Source organism: Carcharodon carcharias, chromosome 2, assembly GCF_017639515.1.
Source record: "Carcharodon carcharias isolate sCarCar2 chromosome 2, sCarCar2.pri, whole genome shotgun sequence".
Taxonomy (NCBI): Eukaryota; Metazoa; Chordata; class Chondrichthyes; order Lamniformes; family Lamnidae; genus Carcharodon; species Carcharodon carcharias.
This window is the reverse complement of record NC_054468.1, coordinates 40545612-40568962: the sequence shown is the minus strand read 5'-3', so window position 1 is coordinate 40568962 and position 23351 is coordinate 40545612. Positions and strand designations below refer to the sequence as shown.

At 40.8% G+C, this 23351-nt stretch overlaps 1 protein-coding gene across 11 annotated transcripts in view; it reads right to left on the bottom strand.

Moving 5' to 3' along the window:
* eif4g1a (eukaryotic translation initiation factor 4 gamma, 1a) overlaps positions 1-23351 on the bottom strand; it is a 123592-nt gene that overhangs the window by 25139 nt on the left and 75102 nt on the right. For all 11 annotated transcript variants that reach the window (XM_041177190.1, XM_041177175.1, XM_041177184.1 and 8 more), the window contains 5 exons: positions 21187-21320; positions 15145-15264; positions 12334-12507; positions 5148-5345; positions 4653-4799 (listed from right to left, as the gene is read on the bottom strand). In XM_041177190.1, coding sequence (XP_041033124.1) covers positions 4653-4799; positions 5148-5345; positions 12334-12507; positions 15145-15264; positions 21187-21320 — 773 coding nt within the window. The remainder of the gene's footprint in view (positions 1-4652; positions 4800-5147; positions 5346-12333; positions 12508-15144; positions 15265-21186; positions 21321-23351) is intronic.

Below are 23351 nucleotides of genomic sequence, written 5' to 3'. Positions count from 1 at the left end.
TCTTTTCAAGATTTCCTACTGTTCTTTGATGTTGCTCAATTGTCTAATTCTTCAAATTTGTTGGAGAGGGCAGTTGCCCTTGTCTTTCAATTTCTCCATTGCAAATAGCCATTGTGGTTTCATGGTTGCTGCCTTCTTCAGCTTCAGGTGAATCTTGCCTAATACAAGGTGGTGGCCCAGTCCTACATCAGTACAAATTGAGGAGAAGGACAGCAGGACACTACTAACGGACGAGGAGCAGGCGCCTGGCTGGGTGGAATACTTTCTTGAGATCCTCAAGCAGCCCAACCCTAGCTCCACGTTCAAGTTTGATCATAACACTGCACCTCAGCAGCTGAACATCAACCTAGGAGGAACTGTCACAGAGGTCCAAACAGCCTGAAGAACAACAACTAGGCACCTTGGATCAACCTGTTGAAACGTGACAAGAATAGTGCCACAGCAAAGCTCATGAACCAGTTCAACAAGATCTGAACTGTGGAAAGACACTCCGGATGACTGGGGGAGAGGAGTAGTAGTCAAGCTTTTACCAAGCTAGGACAAACCCAACCAAGCCAAATATCGCCCCATCAGTCTACTCTCAATCATCAGTAAAGTGATGGAAGGGGTCATTAACAGTGCTATCAAACTGTACTGCTTAGCAGTAACCTGCTTACTGATGCTCAGTTGGGGTTCCGCCAGGGTCACTCAGCTCCTGACCTCATTATAGCCTTGGTTCAAACACAGACCAAAGAGCTGAACACCTGAGATGAGGTGAGACTGGCTGCCCTTGACATCAAGGCATGCCTAGGCAAGTGTGGCATCAAAGAGCCCTAGCAAAACTGGAATCAATGGGAATCGGGGGAAATCTCCCCGCTGGTTGGAGTCATACCTAGCACAAAAGAAAATGGCTGTGATGGTTGAAGGTCAATCATTTTAGTTCCACGACATCACTCCAGGAGTTCTTCAGAGTAGTGTCCTAGCCCCAACCATCTTCAGCTGCTTCATCAATGACCTTCCATCATAAGGTCAGAAGTGGGGATGTTTGCTGATGATTTCACAATGTTCAGCACCATTCGCAAGTCCTCAGATAATGAAGCAGTCCAAGTCCAAATGTAGCAAGACCTGGACAATATCCAGGCTTGGGCGAAGTAGAAAGCAACATTCATACCACACTAGCACCGGGCATTGACCATCTCCAACAAGAGAGAGATTCTAACCATCGCCCTTTGACATTCAATGGCATTACCATCGCTGAATCAGTCACAATCAATCCCAGTGGTTATCACTGACCAGAAACTGAAATGGACTAGCCATATAAATACTGTGGCTACAAGAGCAGGTCAGAGGCTGGGAATCCTACGGCGAGTAACTCACCTCCTGACTCCCCAAAGCCTGTTCACCATCTACAAGGCACAAGTCAGGAGTGTAATGGAATACTCTTCACTTTCCTGGATGAGTGCAGCTCCAACAACATTCAAGAAGCTTGACACCATCCAGGACAAAGCACTCTTTGCACAAATATTCACTCCCTCCACCACTACTAAGATGCACTGCAGGAACTCACCAAGGCTGCTAAGCAGCACCTTCCAAACCCATGACCATTAACATCCAGAAGAACAAGGGCAGCAGACAGATAGGAAAACCACCACCTGGAAGTTCTCCTCTAAGCCACTCAACATTGTGACTTCGAACTATATCACAGTTCCTTCACTGTCGCTGGGTCAAAATCTTGAAAATCCCTCCCTAAAAGCACTGTAGGTGTACCTACAACACCAGGGACTGGAACATTTCAAGAATGCAGCTCACCACCGCCTTCTCAAGGGCAATAAACGCTGGCCCAGCCAGTGACTCCTACATCCCATGAATGAATGAAAAGAAGAAAAAAAACTGCCGAAGAAGGGGGACCTCAGTGACAGCCACAACTAAAGGGGCATCACACTGCTGTCAATACCTGGCAAGGTCTTCAACATGGGGCTCAACAGATTGAAAGCAGAAATAGATGGTACCCTTCATGAAAAATGGAAGGTTTCAGGGGTGGCAGATCATGCAACAAGCAGATCTTTACGCTCAGGAACATCAGAGCAGAGCCTATAACATCAGAAGGCATTTGTTATCAACTTTTTCGATTGCAAGGTGACTTTTGACAACATCCATCAATAGTCACACTGGTACATTGCAAGACAGTATGGCAACCCCAGAGCTATTATCTTCAAAGCTTTTAATACTAGCGCCAGCTGTTGCGTCAAGACTAGCACGGGCACCAGACTTCTTCAACAACATCACAAGTGTATGGCAAGGCTGCATCTCTCCCCATTCCTTTTCCTCAAGAGTTATTGATTTCATCATGAGGAAGGCAATGGTGGGTGCAGTCTTTGGCATCCCATGGTAACACCTCTGGCTGACAGACCTGGATTTCACAGACATCACCCTGCTGGCTGAAGAATCACAGGTGCTCCAAGACATGACCACTCATTTTCAGTAGCAGTGCCAAGGTTGGTCTATGCAGCAGCTGTGAGAAGACCAAGACGATGATGACTGGATGGCAACAAGTCCCTCTCATTACCAGTGGGCAACAGAACAGAAGGCATCAACCATTTCCCCTACCTAGGGAGCAACATCTTCAGGGACGGCAATGTAGAAATCGACATTAACACAAAATTCAATAAAGCAGCATCAGTTTTCCAACAACTCCACAAGCCTGGGCATCCAACACCATTAACAAGTAATTCTACATGTCCATGGTAGTGCCAAGTGTAACCTTTGCCAGCGAGAGATGGAAAGAGAACAGCAAAGGTGTCACACAAGTTGGACATCTTTCACTGGCATTGCCTAGGTAAGATCTAGGGTATCACATGGAGAGACAGCATCACCAACAAGGAAATGTTACAGAGAACTACAGATCAAAGGCACCTGTAGGGCATCGTAACAGACAGCCAATTGATGCTTGCAGGACATGTCTTTAGCCCCCCCCAGATGTACACTCCACCAGAGTGGCATTCAATTACGTGGAAGACAACAAAGGGGCCAGCCAAAGATGACCTGGCAAAGTATATTTGAGGAGGACCTCCAAGAGGGGGACACCACCTTGGCTAGAGCAAAACAGACTGTGATGGACCAGGGTCAGTGGCGGAGTCTTGCTGCCCATAGTTCCTCCGGTCCCAAGCGGGACAGTCTAAGTAAATAAGGAGAGACTTTCCACTCGTGGAGGAGGGGTTGGTAATCGGAGGACAGATTTAAGATAATTGGCAAAACAACCAGAGGCATGAAGGCTTTCTTTTTGCACCTTGTTATGATCTCAGGGGGTGAAGGAAGCTGCTCAAAAGTAACTTTCAAAAGGGAATTGGATATGTACTGGAAAAGGAAAAACAAACTGCATTGCATTTGAGAAAGAGCAGGGGAGTGACAAACTGGATAGCTCTTTCAAAGAGCTGATAGTGGCAAATAGGCCAAACAGCAACCTTCTGTGCTAAGGATTCTACATGTGGTTTGAGGCACTCCTGTATCCATGCGATCCAACATAGGAAAAGTTTATCAACACTACTCTGCTACACCATTAGGAAAAATTCAATTTTTAATACATTTATAAAGTAAAATAGCTGAAGATCTAAAGAATTATACAAGCATTAAGATCACAAATGAAAGGGAGATGCCAAAGATTTATTGCCCCCTTAAAAGAATTGTTACCAATTTCATGCAAACTCAAAACAGTATCAACCTGGGAGAAATATCCATTAATAGAACACATTAGGCAGTTAATGTGAGACGCCTCAATAAAAGCATTTTGGTTACTCAGTAGTTATCCAATACACAGGAAAGATAATCTCAAAGCGTGAAGTGACAAACCATTGTCTATTGCATTAAGAGCAAACCTATAGTTAATTATATTACTTTTTATAAAGATTGTACATTATCCGATTAAACATCAAACTATATTTTGCACAGCAATTTTCACCTACTTTTCCATATCGTAGGCATTTTGAAAACAGCTTTCAAAATCAATTATACACACCCCTAATTTGAATCAAGTTCACATTTTGCTGTGTAGATATGTCCTAGGCTGGGCAGATTGATCAAGAGTCACCAGAACCACAGGTTTTTTAAAAAATCTATATTTACAGTACAAGGACATCAGTGGCAAGGCCAGGATTTATTGCCCATCCCCTATTGTCCTCAAGTATTTGGTGCTAATAACTGAGTGGCTTGCTAGATCATTTTGGAGGGCAATCAAGAGTCAATCACATTGCCGTGGCTCTGGAACCACATATAGCCCAGACCGAGTAATGATGGTGGGTTTCCTTTCCTAATCATTGGTGGACCAGTTTGCTTTTAAAACCTATCTGGTAGCCTCATGGTCACTAGCTTTTTACATATCTCTGGATTATTAGAACAAACCTATAGAATTACTAGTCCAGTAACATAACCACTGTACTACTGTATGTGACAGCATGTGGAAAGGACAGAGTAACTTCAGTGAAATTAGGAGAGAGGCTATTTCTTCAGTATTCCTTTACAGATTAAAACTCAAAACTTACCACAAAATGAGAAAAGAAAAATGAAAACATGATGCAATATAAAAATATATACATGAAAGTATCTCAAGCTCATTCATTACTACACTAAAAAGCTCAATTTATCTTAGATCATTTTCAAAGAAATAGTAATTTAATTACCATAGCAGCAGCATCAATTTCCTTCTGTTTTTTGTCGATTACAGCATCATCATCTTTGTCTTTTTCGAACTCCTTCTGACATCGATTTAAAAGCAACTTTCGAAAATTTACAGTTGCTCCAGGTTTATCTGGTATTGGAACTTTGAGCTGTTGAAAGTACAGAAACACTAAATTATCTCAAAAAATACAATTAAGGGAAGAGAGTAGGAAACCAATCTGAGATAAACAGTGCACACTAATACACATGTATGGCTTTGAACTCCAAATTCAACTTAGCTTCTTATAATTTACATGTGCACATTCTATATCAGAACGTGAGATGATAGCGTACTAAACTATCACTAAGAAACTCATGGACCAGTACCTTATTATTTTTCAATTACTGTACACGTTTCAGCTAGCAGGTATGTTAATTCAGTGTTTTTAAAATTCCTGAAGTCACCTATTACTACTGGAATCATTCTAAAGTAGAAACAAGAGATAAAGGGCACTTACTGTTGTAAGACAGCGGCACATGTTGGCATAGGCAACAGAGAAGTTTGGTTCAGAAATAGCTTTTTCAAAGACCAGGTCAATTACTCCTTTTAACCGCTCTTCATTGTCAATCGTCAATTCTGCCACCTGTTTCATCAACTGCTGGAACATCTGGGGTGTCAGTTTGTTCAAAATACTGCGTACCTTTCGGAACAGCTCCTAAGCAATGAAACATGAAGGTGCATGGAGTATTACCGTTTTGATATGTTCATGAGGATTAGAGTACAGGAGCAGAGATGTCGTGCTCCAATTATACAGGGCCTTGGTTAGACCACACCTGGAATAGTGTGCGCAGTTTTGGTCTCCTTAACTGAGGAAAGATGTTCTTGCTATAGAGGGAGTGCAGCGAAGGTTTACCAGACTGATTCCTGGGATGGCGAGACTGACACATGAGGAGAGATTGAGTCGGTTAGGATTATAGGATTATATTCGCTGAAGTTCAGAAAAATGAGGGGGGATCTCATAGAAACCTATAAAATTCTAACAGGACTGGACAGGGTAGCTGCAGGAAGGAAGTTCCCGATGGTGCAGGAACCCAGAACCAGGGGTCACAGTCTGAGGATACGCAGTAGACCATTTAGGACTGAGATGAGGAGAAATTTCTTCACCCAGAGAGCGGTGAGCCTGTGGAATTCGCTACCACAGAAAGTAGTTGAGGCCAAAACATTGTATGTTTTCAAGAAGGAGTTAGATATAGCTCTTGGGGCGAAAGGGGTCAAAGGATATGGGGAGAAAGCAGGAGCAGGCTATTGAGTTGGATGATCAGCCTTGAACATAATATGAGTGGTAATGACGTGGCTAAAGAAGTGATGCGGGAAAGAAGGGTTCCATTTCGTGGGGCACTGGCATCAGTATTAGAACAGGAGGGATCTGTACCGTTGGGACGGTCTCCATCTGAACTGATCTGGGACCAATGTTCTAGCGAAAAGGGTAAATAGAGTGGTCAACAGGACTTTCAATTAGAAAGTGGGGGGGAGGGAAGGGTAAAACTCCAAGAAGTATGACTAATGGGAAACAAGGCAGCAGGTTAGCGTGTGGGGAGGTGGATTCAACTCAATTTCATGGAAAATTATGAAAAAACTGAAAAGAAAGGAGAGCCCAGGAGAGGCTATTAAAGTCTCCAGAACACAAAATAGGACAGAGTGTCTGGAAAGGGCTAGGAATCTATCAAGCACATCAGATAAAGAGACGACAATGAGAAGGGGATGGGAAATACAGGACTGAAGGTGTTGTATCTGAATGCACGCAGTATACGAAATAAGGTAAATGAGCTTGTGGCACAGATTGAAATTGGTAGGTATGATGTGGTGGGCATTACAGAGACATGGCTGCAAGGGGATCAGGACTGGGAGCTAAATATACAAGGATATACATGCTATCGAAAAGATAGGCAGATTGGCAGAGGGGGTGGGGTTGCTTTGTTAGTAAGAAATTAAATTAAATTGATAGCAAGAAATGATGTAGGGTCAGATGATGTAGAATCTGTGCGGGTAGAGTTGAGGAACCACAAAGGTAAAAAAAAACCCATAATAGGAGTTACGTACAGGCCACCGAACAGTAGTCAGGATGTGGGGCACAAGACACACCTTTTCTATCTCCTGGTGTATAAGAAAGGCAAGGTTACAGTGATCAGGGGGGATTTCAATATGCAGGTAGACTGGGAAAATCAGGTTGGTAGTGGATCCCAAGAAAAGGAATTTGTGGAATGTCTACAAGATGGCTTTTTGGAGCAGCTTGTGGTGGAGCCCACTAGGGAACAGGCAATTCTAGATTTAGTGATGTGTAATGAGGCAGATTTGATAAGGGAGCTTAAGGTGAAGGAACCCTTAGGAGGAAGTGACCATAATATGATAGAATTTACTCTGCAATTTGAGAGGAAAAAGCTGGAATCCGACGTAACAGTATTACAGTTGAATAAAGGCAACTACAGAGGCATGAGGGAGGAGCTGGCCAGAATTGACTGGGAGATGAGCCTAGCAGGAAAGTCAGTGGAACAGCAATGGCAGGAGTTTCTGGGAGTAATTTGGGAGACATCCCTAGAAAGAAGAAGCATACTAAAGGGAGGATGAGGCAACCATGGCTGACAAGAGAAGTCAGGGACAGCATAAAAGCTAAAAAGAAAGCATACTATGTGGCGAAGAGCAGTGGGAAACCAAGGGATTGGGAAGCCTACAAAAACCAACAGAGGACAGCTAAAAAAGAAATAAGGAGGGAGAAGATTAAATATGAGGGTAAACTAGCCAGTAATATAAAAGAAGATTGCAAGAGTTTTTTTTTTAGATATATAAAGGGTAAGAGAGGCAAAAGTGGACATTGGGTTACTAGAAAATGATGCTGGAGAAGTAGTAGTGGGGAACAAAGAAATGGCGGAGGAATTGAATAGGTACTTTGCGTCAGTCTTCACAGTGGAAGACACGAGGGAAATCCCCAAAGTTCAAGAGAGTCAGGAGTCAGAGGTGAGTATTGTGGCCATTACCAAGGAGAAGGTGCTAGCAAACTGAAAGACCTGAAGGTGGATAAATCACCTGGACCAGATGGATTGCACCCCAGAGTTCTGAAGGAGATAGCTGAAGCATTAGTGGTGATCTTTCAGGAATCACTGGAGTCAGGGAGGGTCCCAGAGGACTGGAAAATTGCTAATATAACCCCCCTGTTTAAGAAGGGAGTGAGGCAAAAGACTGGAAATTATAGGCCAATTAGCTGACCTCGGTCGTTGGTAAGATTTTAGAGTCCATTATTAAGGATGCGATTTCAGAATACTTGGAAGTGCATGGTAACACAGAGCAAAGTCAGCATGGTTTCATCAAGGGGAGGTCATGCCTGACAAATCTGTTAGAATTCTTTGAGGAGGCAAAGAGTCGGTTAGACAAAAGAGAGCCAATGGATGTTATCTACTTGGGCTTCCAGAAGGCCTTTGACAAGGTGCCACACAGGAGGCTGCTCAGTAAGATAAGAGCCCATGGTCTTAGAGGCAAGGTACTAGCATGGATAGAAGATTGGCTGTCTGGCAGGAGGCTGAGAGTGGGGTTAAGGGGGTCCTTCTCAGGATGGCGGCCAGTGGAGTTCCGCAGGGGTCAGTGTTGGGACCACAACTTTTCACTTTATACATTAAAGATCTCGATGAAGGGACTGAGGGCATCCTGGCTAGGTTTGCAGATGATACAAAGATAGGTGGAGGGACAGGTAATATTGAGGAGGCGGGGAGGCTGCAGAAGGATTTGGACAGGTTAGGAGAATGGGCAAAGAAGTGGCAGATGGAATACAACGTGGGGAAGTGTGAGGTAATGCACTTTGATAGGAAGAATAGAGGCATAGACTATTTTCTAAATGGGGAGAGAATTCAGAAATCTGGAGTGCAAAAGGACTTGGGAGTCCTAGTCCAGGATTCTGGTTAACTTATTAATAATTCTGGTTAACTAGTCCAGGATCCAGGTTAACTTGCAGGTTGAGTCGGTAGTTAGGAAGGCAAATGCAATGATGGCATTTATTTCGAGGAGGACTAGAATGTAAAAGCAGGGATGTGCTGCTGAGGCTTTATAAGGCTCTGGTCAGACCACATTTAGAATATTGTGAGCAATTTTGGGCCCCGTATCTCAGGAAGGATGTGCTGGTGCTGGAGAGGGTTCAGAAGAGGTTCATGCGAATGATCCCAGGAATGAAAGGCTTAATATATGAGGAACATTTGAGGACTCTGGGTCTATACTCAATGGAGTTTAGAAGGATAAGGGGGTATCTGATTGAAACTTACAGAATACTGAAAGGCCTGGATAGAATGGACGTGGGGAAGATGTTTCCAAAAGTAGGAGAGACTAGGACCCGAGGGCACAGTCTCAGAGTAAAGGGAAGACCTTTTAGAACAGGGATGAGGAGAAACTTCTTTAGCCAGAAAGTGGTGAATCTATGGAATTCACTGCCACAGAAGGCTGTGGAGGCCAGGTCATTGAGTGTACTTAAGACCGAGATAGATAGGTTCTTGATTGGTAAGGGGATCAAAGGTTATGGGGAGAAGGCGGGAGAATGGGGTTGAGAAACTTATCAGCCATGATTGAATGGCGGAGCTGACTCAATGGGCCGAGTGGCCTAATTTCTGCTCCTGTGTCTTATGTCCTTATGGTGGAACAAGCTCAAAGGGCCGAATGGCCTACTCCTGCTCCTATTTTCTATGCTTCTATAAAGACGCGTGCAATCACACAAACAGGAACATGAGTCTAACAACCAGTTTCTGCATTAATGCATTGTTCAGCTTCTAAGTACTATGTTGCAAATTGCAGAATGTAGCACCAATTCTTCACACCACTGATCACCACAGCTTGGCATTGGGTGGGGGTGGTAGAGAAGAGGAGGTGGAATGTAAACATCATCATGATCATCTATCTTATTATTCCCTCCAGCAATTTCTGATCAAAGAAAAACTTTAAAAATGGTAGGACACCAGCTCTTAATTCTCACTCCGGCAAGTTCGACCTCAGCAAAAGCCAGACATTTCTCTGCTGTGAAATGGGAGAAGGCGGAGGCGAGGGCAGGGGATGGGACTCTTTCCCATCTTTGTATGCATTCAAAACACACTATCAGCCCTCAGAGCAAATCACACAGACACTTTGCAAAGGGAAAAGTAATAAAAATTATCTTTGCTCACAATAAAGAATTTCAATTTTTTTCAATAGAAAATAAACTTGTGGCACAGCCTCATACTAACTTTACATTTGCAACTTAAATTTAAAACAATTATTCAAAATTGTATTCAATCCAAGAGGCCCAATGAAGCCGGTTTTGTTTTGAAAGTCAATAATTTAGAATCTTTCAAATGCTGGTGATAATCATCCAAATATGCTGATTCTAACCACATTTATTTTCAAAACTCATTTCTAATCTAGTAAATTCCACCACCCCCAACAACTTATCAAATAAGAAAAACTAACATGATCCCTAATCATTTAAGAGATGGTTAGTTGTCCATTACATTCTTTGGTCTATAAACCAGTCTTGTGCGTCTACCGTCATTAAAAACTCTAGATAATGTGTTGTGGGCATTTTCAAGCAGCTCCAATAACTTCAATGGGAGCTAATGTAAGGAATCATGCTATGGGCGAGTTGCAGCTGAGCATTCAGCAATACCAAGCCATAAAGTGGTTTCTCCTAAGTGGGTAGTTCCAAATCAATCCACAGACAGCTAAAGTAAACAAAGGCTGGTAGGCCCCCAAAAGGGCAAAACATACAAGAGAAAGATGATATAATGTTGTTCCTGTAAAAAGTGTATTTTTCAGGAAAAAGTGCTGCTCAGATATTTTCTCCTTTCAGACCATATTCCAGGACAAACATGCAAGATTCTTTGAGGCTCAATACTATGAGGTATGTTTTAAATTACATGTCATATCATGCTTCCAAAATGAGATTTCTGATACAAAACTTGTGCAAGATTCACGAGTTATAGTTGTTTGGAAGTCACAGTACAATTTAAAAGCCCTTGTACTGTTACCCCAAGGTTCTATTTGTAAGGTTACATTGTCTCAAGACCAGAGAGAAGTCAGCATGAAAACAATCCATCCGCGTAAGTAATTGCTGAAGTGTGCCATCAATTCAGCTGGTCTATGGCTAGATGCAAGATAACTGGCTTGGCAATAGCCTGCTGCCAAACACTTGCTTGCGCTCTCTTCACAAATCCAATTCATTATAAGTGGAAAATTAGTTTTAAAACAACATCTGGCTCATTTCATTTCTACAACATGCATTTACATAACAAGCAGAAAAACATCTCAGAATAGTACATCTGGAAAACTTGATCAGACATTGAATTAATGCAAGCACAAAATTAAGCAACTGTCAGCAAACTAGAATTTATTCATTTTTTATATTTATTTCTGTTCACTTCCAGTTTTGTACATTGCATGCATTAATGCAATGCTATTCACACTTGCTTAAAATCTATTCTGCATAACTCCTGGATAAAATACCATAAGGATTCATTTCCAAGAAAAGTCACTGGCTTAGTTACAGCTATTGGCCAATTAGCAGGAGCTAACACTTACAAGCAACCCAAATGTTGAATGCTTCAAAATGTGCAAGTGCAATTCATTTGCGTTGCCAAATGAGCCTATACAGTTACTTCTATTAGATATTCTCTAACCTTCCTGGTTATTAACTGGATCTTGCTCCAGACATTTGGGTATCAGCCTCTTTTTTGCGTTTTATTTAAACTTTTGTCCTTTCCCCGACAGGGCCTATTAACTTTGTATGTTCTACCTTTTCCCTTCAAAAGGAATATGGCTAATTTGTACATGAACTACCACTTCCCTGAATGCCTTCCATTGCTCGAGATTGTTTTACGCTGCAAACACCTTTCTCAACCTACTTGTGACAAGTCCCTTAAGTTACTAAATCAGCTTTCCTAGGGGTATTTTTTAGCTTCAATGTTTTCTGATTTCTTTCCATAATTACTTTACACTGATTATGGTGCGGTCACTGTTAGCTGGATGATCTCCTACTGTAACGTGCCCTACTTCATTTTCCAGATCCAACACTCCTTTATTTGACTGGAGACATATTGATAAGTTGCCCTATGCACATATCAAATTCTTCTTTTCTATCCTTACCACTATTTTATGGTACTCTATCCTAATAGTTGTACGCTTCAAAAAAAAATGAAGCACTGAAATTTGATGACACATTTACTCATCTATCTTATGGTCAGACTCAATTAGCTTAATTAGTACAACTCATACTTCATACAACACAAAATAACCAATAACTTTACCGCCCCCCCCCCCCCCCCCCCCCCCCCCCCCCCAGTGAGGCACCTTGCAAGACAAACCAAGTTAATTGCTAAATGACTCAATTCTCATGGTTGGCCAAAGCTTGGTTTTTTGCCAGTTTTTTGTGTGGAAACTGACTATCCATGCCTTAACAACCTTAACAGTTCATAGCTGGAAAGGATCAACGAAGTGTTTATCCATTGCAGAAATCAGCTAATGGATTGAGGACTGGAGTCTATGGAGGAATATCAATTCATACTTCATTAGCATTTTCATCATAGTCTCAGTGCCACGTTGTGTATACACAACTTGCTTTAAAAATGCAACACTTAAAAATGACTTCTCCAGACCTCTATAGAAACATCATCCAATGGTCCAAAATTCTGCCAAACGGTTACCTGTGTTTTTATCATATCTGGGTCATCCTCTTCAGTTGGTTTCTTTACAGAAGGTTTCCAAGCATGCTCTGCTTTCTTAAGTTGTATGTCATCATTTAGAGAGACAGTTGCAATAATTTTGCGCGGCTCTTTCCTCTGGCCTTGCTGAGATCTTCTCGTACCCACCCCTGAAGGCTTGAAAATATTTGAGCATTCATGTGATTGGTCTTTCAGGAAAACACAGGCATGTTTACTCTGGTACCATGTACACCACTCAAATGACTTTACACAATAAATCAGCAATGTTAAATTTAAAGCAAAATTCCATAATTAAATTTTAACAAAGATTGCAGTTATAAATTTCTCTTTTTAAACCCACCACTTAAAACTAGCAATAATAGTCATCATGAGGGATGACTATACATGAGAGTTTCAGAAGGCTTGTGACTATGAATAGCTTCATCTCCCTTCAGCCCAAAAGGGGAAGACAGGGCAGAGGCAACAATTTGTAGTAAGGAAGATGAAAAGCAAGGACAGCAGAAAAAAAAACGGGGGGTGGGTGGGTGGGGGACATAATGGTCAGGGGAATTGCAAAATTCACCTATAGAACAGGGAGGGGAAGACTCTCCACTTCATGGCCGCTAGACGTTGTCACATATTATGAATGGCTATTTGAGTAAAAGATCAAAAGGCTGCTGAGACCTATGGGACTATGTACCAGTATGGGCAGCCATAATTTAGATACAGCGCAGAAGAGAAAATTGAAGCACAAAGATTTCTACTCAATATCAGATATTGGAGGGCAGTGAAGGTGCTGGTGCATGTGTATATTTTTTTATCCATTCCTGGGGTGTGTGTATCGCTGGCTAGGCCAACATTTATTACCCAGGAAAGGGTGGTGATGAGCAGCTCCTTGAATCGCTGCAGTCCATGTGTCATAGGTACACCCATTGCTGTTAGGGAGGGAGTTCCAGGATTCTGACCCAGCAACAGCAAAAAAAGGGCAATATATTTCCAAGTCAGGATGGTGAGTGGCTTGGAGGGGAACTTCCAGGTGGTGGTGTTCCCATTTGTCTGCTGCCCTTGTCCTGGTAGAGGTGGTGGGTTTGGAAGGTGCTGTCTAAGGAGGTTTGGTGAGTTCCTGCAGTGCATTTTGTGAATGGTACACACTGCTGCCACAGTGCACCAGTGGCAGAGGGAATGAATGCTTTTGGATGGGGTGCCAATTAGGCAGGCAGCTTCGTCCTGAATGGTGTCAAGCTTCTTGAGTGTTGTGGGAACTGCACTCATTCAGGCAAGTGGACAGTATTCCACCACACTCCTGACTTGTGCCTCGTGGACAGGCTTTGGGGAGTCAGGAGGAGAGTTTCTCACCACAGAATTCCCAGGCTCTGACCTGCTCTTGTAGCCACAGTATTTATATGGCTAGTCCTGTTCAGTTTCTAGTCAATGATAACTGCCAGGATGTTGACAGTGACGGATTCAGTGATGGCAATGCCATTGAATGTCATGGGGTGATGGATAGATTCTCTCTTTGTATTAGATATGGAAATACAGAGCTTGACCTATGTCTCCCAGCTTCTGAACATGAACAAAAAAAGCAAAAGTCAGGAGATACATTTAGAGCATTAGGCCAAGTATTCGCATGATTAGACTGAAGCAGCTGGGGCTTTCCTCTGAGACGGTTAAGTGAAGATTTGATACAGTATTCAAAATCATGAGGGGTTTGGAAAGAGTAGATAGGGATAAACTGTCCACGATGCTAGAAGGGTCAAGAACTAGAGGACATTGATTTGCGGTGAACAGCAACAGAGCGAAAGATAACATGAGGAAAAACTTCTTTACGCAGCGAACACACTGCCCGAATGTTTGGTGGAAGCAGATTCAATCACGGCTTTCAAAAGTGTGTTGGATAATTATCTGAAGAGAAAAAAAATCTGCAGGACTGCAGGGTCTTGCAGAGAGCTGGCATGGATGACAGTTTGAAAAGCCTCCCTCTGTGTTATAACCATAATATGACTGGATTCTTCATTCTATTTTGCCAATTCAACTTGTAGAAGTAACAATTTCAGTTTTTTGATAACCTCCACTAAGGTTTAATTTATCAACTTTAGGCATCAAGTACTAAATACTGCTTTTTAGGTACAGAAGTAAATTTACTGTATCATCTGTGACACTGGCAGCCACAGTATTTGATCATTTAGAACTAAAAGGAACTTGCTCACAAGAGTTAACCATGTCCCTTGTTAACATTATAAGTGCATAAATTTGGTTTCCAAAAATGCTCGAAAATATACAGTGAAAAGCTAGTGTTTTTGGTTGAACCTTTATTAACTAAAGGCAATGAAAGCAGATTACCAATAAACTGCTGCAGAATTCAGTTTCATCATTAACAAAGATATGCCTTTTCAAATTTATCACCAGCCCTCAAGAAATTAAATATTAAATATTACAAGGTGTATAACTTCAGAGGGACGTCTTGTGGCACAGTGGTAGTATCTCTACGTCTAGACCAGAAGATCTGGGTCCAAACCCCATCTCAGGATTTGATGGCCATGAAAGGTATGTTCATAACGTATCTGAACAGGTTGATTATCAGCCTGTAAATTCTTCCAATAAGCCTGATGGCAGGTGCTAAAGTGCTGGAGAGTTTCCTGGTCAGCCATACTGCAGAAGGCAATGGCAAACCACTGCAGTACTTTGCCAAACATAAATCATGGACCAATCCAATGGATGCCAATGCCCTCTTAGGGCATGATAACTTAAGGCACCACACTGAAATATCAACCATCTTTTGAACCACTTGATTATAGTATCCGAAGTCCAACTTACTGGGCCTCTCCCAATCGGTTGTCGTCCAGGAAATGTGGCAAAGGAAGGAGTGAAGTCTGGACCACAGTTCATTCCAGACAGTCTGCTTGGGTCAATAGGACGAAGTGGAGTCTTGTTTGCCTGCAAAATCAAAACACACTTCAATACCAAAGCAACAGAGAACACAAAGTTGACTATTACTAAATATAAAATTTAGATCAATAGGTTTATGCTGTAACGTTTAAATTTTGAATCTCCCAGTTCCTCAATCTGTATGGCATACACTACATTTTCCCATCCACCTGTCGATGCATCAAAGTTTAAAATTTATTCTTGAGATGTGAGCATCACTATTGTCCATCCCCAATAGCCGTTCAGAAGGTGCTGAGCCACCCTCTTAACTGCCGCACGTGTAGCAGCTTGATATAATGAGTAGCTCACTAAGTCACTTCACAGACCAGTTAAGACTCAATCACAATCCTGTCAGTCTGGAATCAAATACAGGCCAGACCAGTTGAGGACGTGATATTTTCTTCCCTTGGATTTTGGCAGACCAATCCAATACTTTCATGGTCACCATTGTTTTATTAGCTATGTTAGCCTTTTTAATTCCATATTTATTCAATAAACAGAATTCAAATTCACCAGCTGCCATGGTGGGATTTGAACTTAAACTTCCAGATCATTAGTGCAAGTCTCTGGAATACTGGTCCAGTAACATAACCGCTATGGGATCATACCCCGTACCTGTAAGATAAAGCCTGAATGTCAGTTTGAATGAGGGCAAGCAAAATTTGCACACACTAACCCCTTTTAGCCCCAGCCCAGAATATGATAATTCTGGCTCCGCAAAGCCATAGGAGATCAACTGGAAAAAATTAGACTTCATCTACTATTCCAATTTCTTTTCTACCTGCAAACGTACCTTTAACAATCTAGATTCCACCTCTGTTAATCAGCCTGCCACTTGTATTATATACATCCTTTTAAAAGTTCATCTTTCTCTGCCCAAAGATTATATTTATTCTTTTTATGAACCTATTGCTTATCTCCATATTCCGCCAGCCTGTCTGTACCCTGCAATCTCCTGTGTTAGATCTATGGAACTCCTTAAGCTATTATAGCCAAAATTTAAAGTTATATTGCACAAATTCAAGCCATTTATACAAATGGAAAACAAGATCTCAGAACAGTTCACTGGGTCAAACCATTTTTCACATTGTCAACTTGAAAAACACTGCATCACACTCATCGCTTTGACCCTGCCAACTTCCAAGCCATGCAGCTATACCCTATAATAATGAGCCTGGTATATTTTACAAATGTCTCCGCAAACATGTAGAGGGGGCAAATAAGTTTAGTAAGAATAGTTTTGTTTCTTTGGCTATACTGAAATCCATTATTTCAAGGTGGTTTGTAAACAAGTGTTACTCCTTAGCAGATAAAGACAGATGTCATTTAATTTGCACCAGCCAATTTTTGGGCCAACGTTTGTAGGGTTCAAGAAACCATGCATAAATGTGACAACCTGGAGAATGGAGCAGTTATGCTTTTATCAGACATTATCATGCCTTAGGACAGGAAAAAAAATGTTAATACAGTTTTCCAACTAGCCTAGAGACATGGGTCAAAGGCTCACAATTAGTTTTTCTTTATTTGGATGTGGAGCTCAATCTACACATACAAAGTTCCTTCCTGTCTAACTGTTCATCTCCTTCTGATCTGGAGTGGTTTAGAACCATATTAAGAGTTGTTTTAAATCTGTTCTCGTTAATAGTTTTTTTTGCATCTTGCTTCCTTATCATCAAAGAGCTGAAATCCTACTTCAGAAAGGAGGGATGGGGAGCAGGGATAACCTATTTCTTATTTTTATATGGGAACTAAATGAATGAGAAAAGACACCATTGTACCGTATATCTGGTATGTCAATTAGATTGCCTCAGCAGCTTTGTTTCTTCCCACATAATAATGTGAAATGATAGTTAAAGGAAGGGTAGGGCCAATTTAAGGGCATATAAGGAAAAAAAGTGGAGGCAGAGCACATGACTGAGATATTGCTTACTTGATATGAAGGAAGGATGAAGTTAATGTTGCAAGAAGGGTGGGGGAGGGAGGTTAGGAGTATTTAATAGGATAATAGATAGGGAAGGTGCTAAATAGATTGGCACTCAAAGTTTACAAGTCACCTGTTTCAGATGGGATGCATCCTAGAGCGTGGAGGGAAGCAAGGATGGAAATAGCAGAAGCTCGGACCACAAATTTTTCAATCCTCCATGGATATGCGAGTAGTGTCAGAGGGCTGGAAGATTGCAGATATTATACCCCTGTTCAAAAAAGGAGGGGAATAAACCTGATAGCTACAGGCTAATCTCTCAGTGGTAGGAAAACAATCCAGACCAAAGTAAAGGACAAAATTAATTCTCACTTGGAAAAACATGGGTTAACAGGGCAAAGCCAGCATGAAATTGTTAAAAACTGAATGTGTCTGTAACCTGATGGCAGTTCTTTGTTGAAGGAACAGATAGGGTTGATGAAGGTAGAGCAGGAGATGCCATATAACTTTCAAAAGGTTTCTGATATTGGAGGCAGAGAATAGTGTGAACAGAGATTTTCCTGATTGGAGAGAAGTATGCAGTGGGGTCCCCAGGGGATCACTGTTTGGGATATTGCTTGTACATACAATTGGATTTGGGTATTGGGTATAGGGTATACAATTTCAGAGTTTGTGAATTATACCATTACCCATGTTGTGATATTTTGGGAAGTGGGCAAGCAAAAGCTTCAGAAAGGTAAAAACACACTGGTAAAATAGTAAGTAGGGACTCTGAGCATAAAAACAAGTGAATCATGCTAAAATAACTAAAGAGGCCTAAAATTGTCATTTATAAAGGTTCAGCATGACTTACTCGTTTTGAAGCCTTGACGTCCTTTCAAATGACTAGTCAGGCCTCAAGTCAAAGTATTGTTTGCAATTCTGCGCACCACACTTTTGGAAGGGTGTCAAGGCCCTGAAGGTGATATCGCAGAGGTTTACTGGGATAATACAAGCGATGAAGGACATCAGTTAACCAGAGAAATTAGAGAAACAGGAGGTTAGGAAGAAACCTAACAGAGCAATTCAAAATTGAAGTTTTTTTTTAAAGAAGAGCAAGTAGGGAAAAATGTTTCCTCTAACCATGGGTTGGTAATCAGTTTTAAAATAATTGCCAAAAGAACTAGAGGGCAAAAGGAGAAATTATTTTACACAGTTAAATACGATTATCTGGAATGCCTGAGTGGGTGGTGGAATCAGATTTCACCGTAATTTTCAAAAGGCAACTGGACGTAAAAACTAATTTTTGAGTGTTATGGGGGGAGAAAAGCTGGGGGTGTCATCTAGATTGGACAACTCTTTCATAGAGCTGGCACAAGCACATCAGGCTGAATGGTGCCTTCTATGCTATAAGAATTTACGATTGCATAGTATTTACAGCCATTCAGCCCAAGATGTAGCTCCATGCTGGTGTCTGGCTCCACTCAAGCCCCTTCTCACTTCTTCATTTAACCCCCATCAACATATCCTTTTAACCGCATGTTTATCTAGCTTTCCCTCAAATACTTCTCCATTAATTGCTTCAACTGCTCTTTGTATGAGTTCCACATTCTAACCGCTCTGAGTAAAGAAGTTTCTTCTAATTTTCTTATAGGATTTATTAGTGATTTTCCTATATTTATATCTCTATGTCTACCTTATCAACTCTTTCATGATCTTAATAAACTTCATCATGACACCCTTCAGTCTTCTCTTTTCCCACTGGTTCCAGAACCAAGAGGGTATACACCTTTCTATGATTTGAGCGGCTGGAAATAAATGCCTGTTTTCATGAAAACAGGTGTCATCAAGAGTGCAGTCACAGTTTTAATCGATTTCTCAAGTTGTCCAACTTCTAAAAATTCATTTTCTCAGGAAATAGGACTTTGATGTGTGCAAGAGCCTAAACTCAGAAATTAAACATAGTATTTCTAAATCCAAAAATGAAATGTCTGGAGTGAACTCCAATTATAAGGCAACATGTATTGCCAATGTTGGAAAAGGCCAGTACTCCAAGATAATGCATCCCAGTGGTTTTAAGTTAACTGGGACTTGTATTAATGTTTCAACATCATCCATAACCAACAATATTATAGGAAATATAATACTGTACAGCAGCATGATCATTTGGTCAGACAAGAAATATCATTTCAAAGTAACCCTAAGATGTAGGATCAGAAATAGTCCATTTGGGCCATCGAGTCTGCTCCACCATTCAAGAAATCATGGCTGATCTGATAATCCTTAACTCCACTTTCCTGCCTTTTCCCCACAACCCTAGATTCTCTTACTGATTAAAAATCTGTCTCTCTCAGCCTTGAATATACTTAACGACCCTGCCCCCGGTAAAGAATTCCACAGATTCACAACCCTCAAAAGAGATTCCTCATCAGCTGAGTCTTAAATGGGCTACCCCTCACTCAGATTAAAATAGATAAATAGAAAATGCTAATATTTTATGAACATATGCATGCAGATAAAATGCACAGATTAAGCTTTTCCAGGGTTAAATTTGTCCATATGGCATTAACATTTGAAAGACGTGGTATTTTAATCTTAATATGGCAAACCAATTACCAATTAGCTTCAGGTGCACTAAAACCTTCCTTTTGTACTTATTTTCAAAATTTTGAAATACTTTCTTTACTTTGATCCTGATTAGTACTAATGTAGATTTCAACCTCAGTGCTAACCAATTTTCTGACACGTGACAAAGAAATGGTGTGCAACTTGAGAATTAACATTTGTGGTAACATAAAAGGCTTATCGAACAATGTTTCTTTAGGGTTCATACCTACTATTTGCTTTCCTTCTGGCTGAAAGGTATTTTTCTCATAACCACGTATCGCTCTACATCAAGGCTAAAGAAGCCTCTACCAAAATTGCTTTTCAGCAATATAGTTCAAACAGAAAAATAAAAGCAAAATACTGCAGATGCTGGAGATCTGAAACAAAAAAGTGCTGAAAAAACTCAACAGGTTTGGCAACATCTGCAAAGGGTAATGCTTCAAGCCCAATATGACTCTTCTTCTGATGAGTTTTTCCCATATTTTTTATTTTTATTTAGTACTAATGGGCTCCAGGTTGAGTAAAGGATATATTCCACACTTCTGCAAACATTGATACCTGGAGAAAATACTAGCTTCACTGGGAAAAGTTTGAAAATGTCTTATTAATCAGGGTAGATCTAAAGACCAAATTTCTTCAGTCAAGCAGTCATTGGCTATGCCTCAGCCAACGAAATAAAACTCAAAAAACTCTTATGGAAGCAAGTTTATACGGGCTAATGGCTTTTTGGACTCTACAAAAGACTCAATAAAACAAATGCAAATAAAAATTCAAAAGTTCTGAGGTACAGCATTATTGCATGCCACACTGGATATAATGCAACGGCACCATTAAGAATGATGCTTTAGTGGGTATTTCAACTAAAATGGCTTTACGCAATTAGCGTACTTATTACTCAAGACAACAGATTTCTGTACACATAAATAGAAGATAGATCTGGAACTCATTCTGTGGTTTTCTCCTGTTAATTCATTAACCCAGAAGATTTACACAAGTTGCATTGCTGTGGAGCAAGACAATAAATAACATGGGGACAGCTAGGCCGAGTCTTTAAATGAAAAAAGTCTATTCTAGCAATATAAATTCAAGTGAATCAAAAGCAATGGAATTATTTTTTTATAAAAAAAATATTACTTTTGGTTTACAAAAGCAAAATACTGCAGATGCTGGAAATCTGGAAAAAAAAAGTAAATGTTACAAATAAACAGGTCAGAGTTTCTGTGGAGGGAGAAAAAAAGTTAACAATTTAGGTTGATGACCTGTTGTCAGAACTCAGTCCTGAAGTATCAAATTTCTTCTTATCTCCAGATATGCAGCCTGATCTGCTGGGTACTTCCAGGATTTTCAAGTTTTTATTGCTTTCAGATTGTTTTAAAATACTTGCTGCTAAAACTACTACCTAAATCATAAAGTGCACTGCGTACCTTATCCAACACAACATCACTAATTGCTGGTAGGCCTTCAGGTTTCTGCATGCTGGCAAAGATGAACTGGAACCCCAAGAGAAATTCACGGTCATACTTTTTCTTGTCCTCAGGATTAAGTGGTTTCCAATTTTCTAATGGGGGCAAATTATAAGAGTTAAAAATTAAATTTTATATACTTTTCAGCTTTATATTACTACATAGTTATTAAGTATCTCAATTAATATAGTGTAATGGAATCCGTAGTTTCAAAGACTATTTTTTGAGACCGATCCAAATTGAAAAGGGAAATGGAGAAAGAAAACTCACCCTCCCAGTTTCTAAGAAACTAAAACTGAAACTTAGATTGGAAATTAAAACATCTGGGGAGACTGAAACTGGTTGAAACCATACAAAAATGATTCAGAGCTCAGATGATCATAATGATCCCAATGATGTAGTACAGGCAGGCTGAATAAGACAGGCTAGATCCAGAAGCTGACAACAGGCAAATATACAGTTGCTGAAGCTGTTACTTGAAGATAATATTGGTGAATCTAAGCAATCCAGACTATTAAAAGCAGAGTTGAGGAGGTTGTGCAGACGTGTACCATTTTTGGTGAATGCCACGCCCCTGGAACTAAAGTTGCTTGTGTGCTGCTGTCGGTTGGGGATCAGGCTGGATCCTAGAAGAGGGGCTGAAATTCTTCATGAGGAAGACAGTTTTGAAGGACTGTGAGACTGAGATCAATGATGTGCGCTGAATGGACTGCTGAGCCAATTCATAAAATCTATCTTCGTTGTATCTGCCATTTAACGGGTAGTTTATAATCAACCGCAATTTGCTTGTTAATTCATGCTTAACTTATATTGACTCTGGATTTGAATATAGGTGATTACTCAAGATAATATTTAGCGTTTGTATTATTTGACACTTGTATAGTAAAAATTCACTTGCTTTAAACTGTGGAATTTTGTGGTTTCATTCTTTCAGTAAATTATTTGAATTTCAGATCTTTTTTTAGAACAAGTTACGGGTCTCGATCAAGTCCATAACAACATTCATTACCTTCCTTAAAAGGTTGTACGACCTCTATACACATGGTTGGAAATCATTCCAAAGAAAATTTACCCGGAACACTAAAATTCTTTCACTCCCCCGCCCCCCCAGCCAATAACTCCCCCCACCTCAAAAAGTCAGTTCATAATCTGCAACTTATTGCAAGATGAATTCCACAGGCTCACCACTCTCTTGGTGAAGAAATTTCTCATCTCAGTCCTAAATGGTCTATCCTATTCCAAGGTGCCTGAGTAGTTCTATGCTATTTGGAGGCCTGAGACCCAAAGTATTGAAACAACAAACATCTATAAGCCTCACTGGATCAGAAATAAAATTTGGGGAGACTAGGAAGCAGCATAACTTATATTAAAGGAGGCGGCAAATCACAGGTGTAACAACTAATCTAACAATCTTCGCCTGGAATAGAAAACATACCAAGTTTTACCACACTGACCCAAAAAATAACCACAAGCTTAATTTTACTGTGATTTTGGGTAGGTCATGCCCAGACAAGGAGCAATTGCTGTTCAATAATGGGCTGGCTAGCTGGAAAGGGTCTATGTGAATGTAGTCTGCACTTGCCTGTTCGATTTATAGCCATGAGGATGTGGACCTAGAGAGCATTATCTGACAAAGACATCATCTGCCATCATGCTCTGAGACTGCGCTGCACCCAGCTGACATCTTGGCAACTCCATCTACCAGCCACAAACTCCATCCCTCTTCCAAGCAACTGTCTGAAGATGAACGTTGCTCACAACTTTGGCGATATACTTGATCCCACAAATGAGCTTCCAACTACATATCCAGTTATCAAGACCATCTACTTCCACCTATGTAACATTGCCTTACAGAGTCATTACTCAGCTGTTAAAACCCTCATCTGTCTTTGTTATCTTTAAACTCGATTACTCCCAATACTTTCCTGACTGCCTCCACCTTCCACTCAAATAAATTTAAGCTCATCCAAAGCAATGCTGCTTGTATCCTAACTCACAACAAATCCCATTCACCCATCAACTCGCTGACCTACCTAATGACTCGCTGACTGGCTCCCAGTCTAGCAAGGCCGCGACATTAGAATTCTCATCCTTGTTTACAAATTCCCCCAATAGCCTCTTCCCTC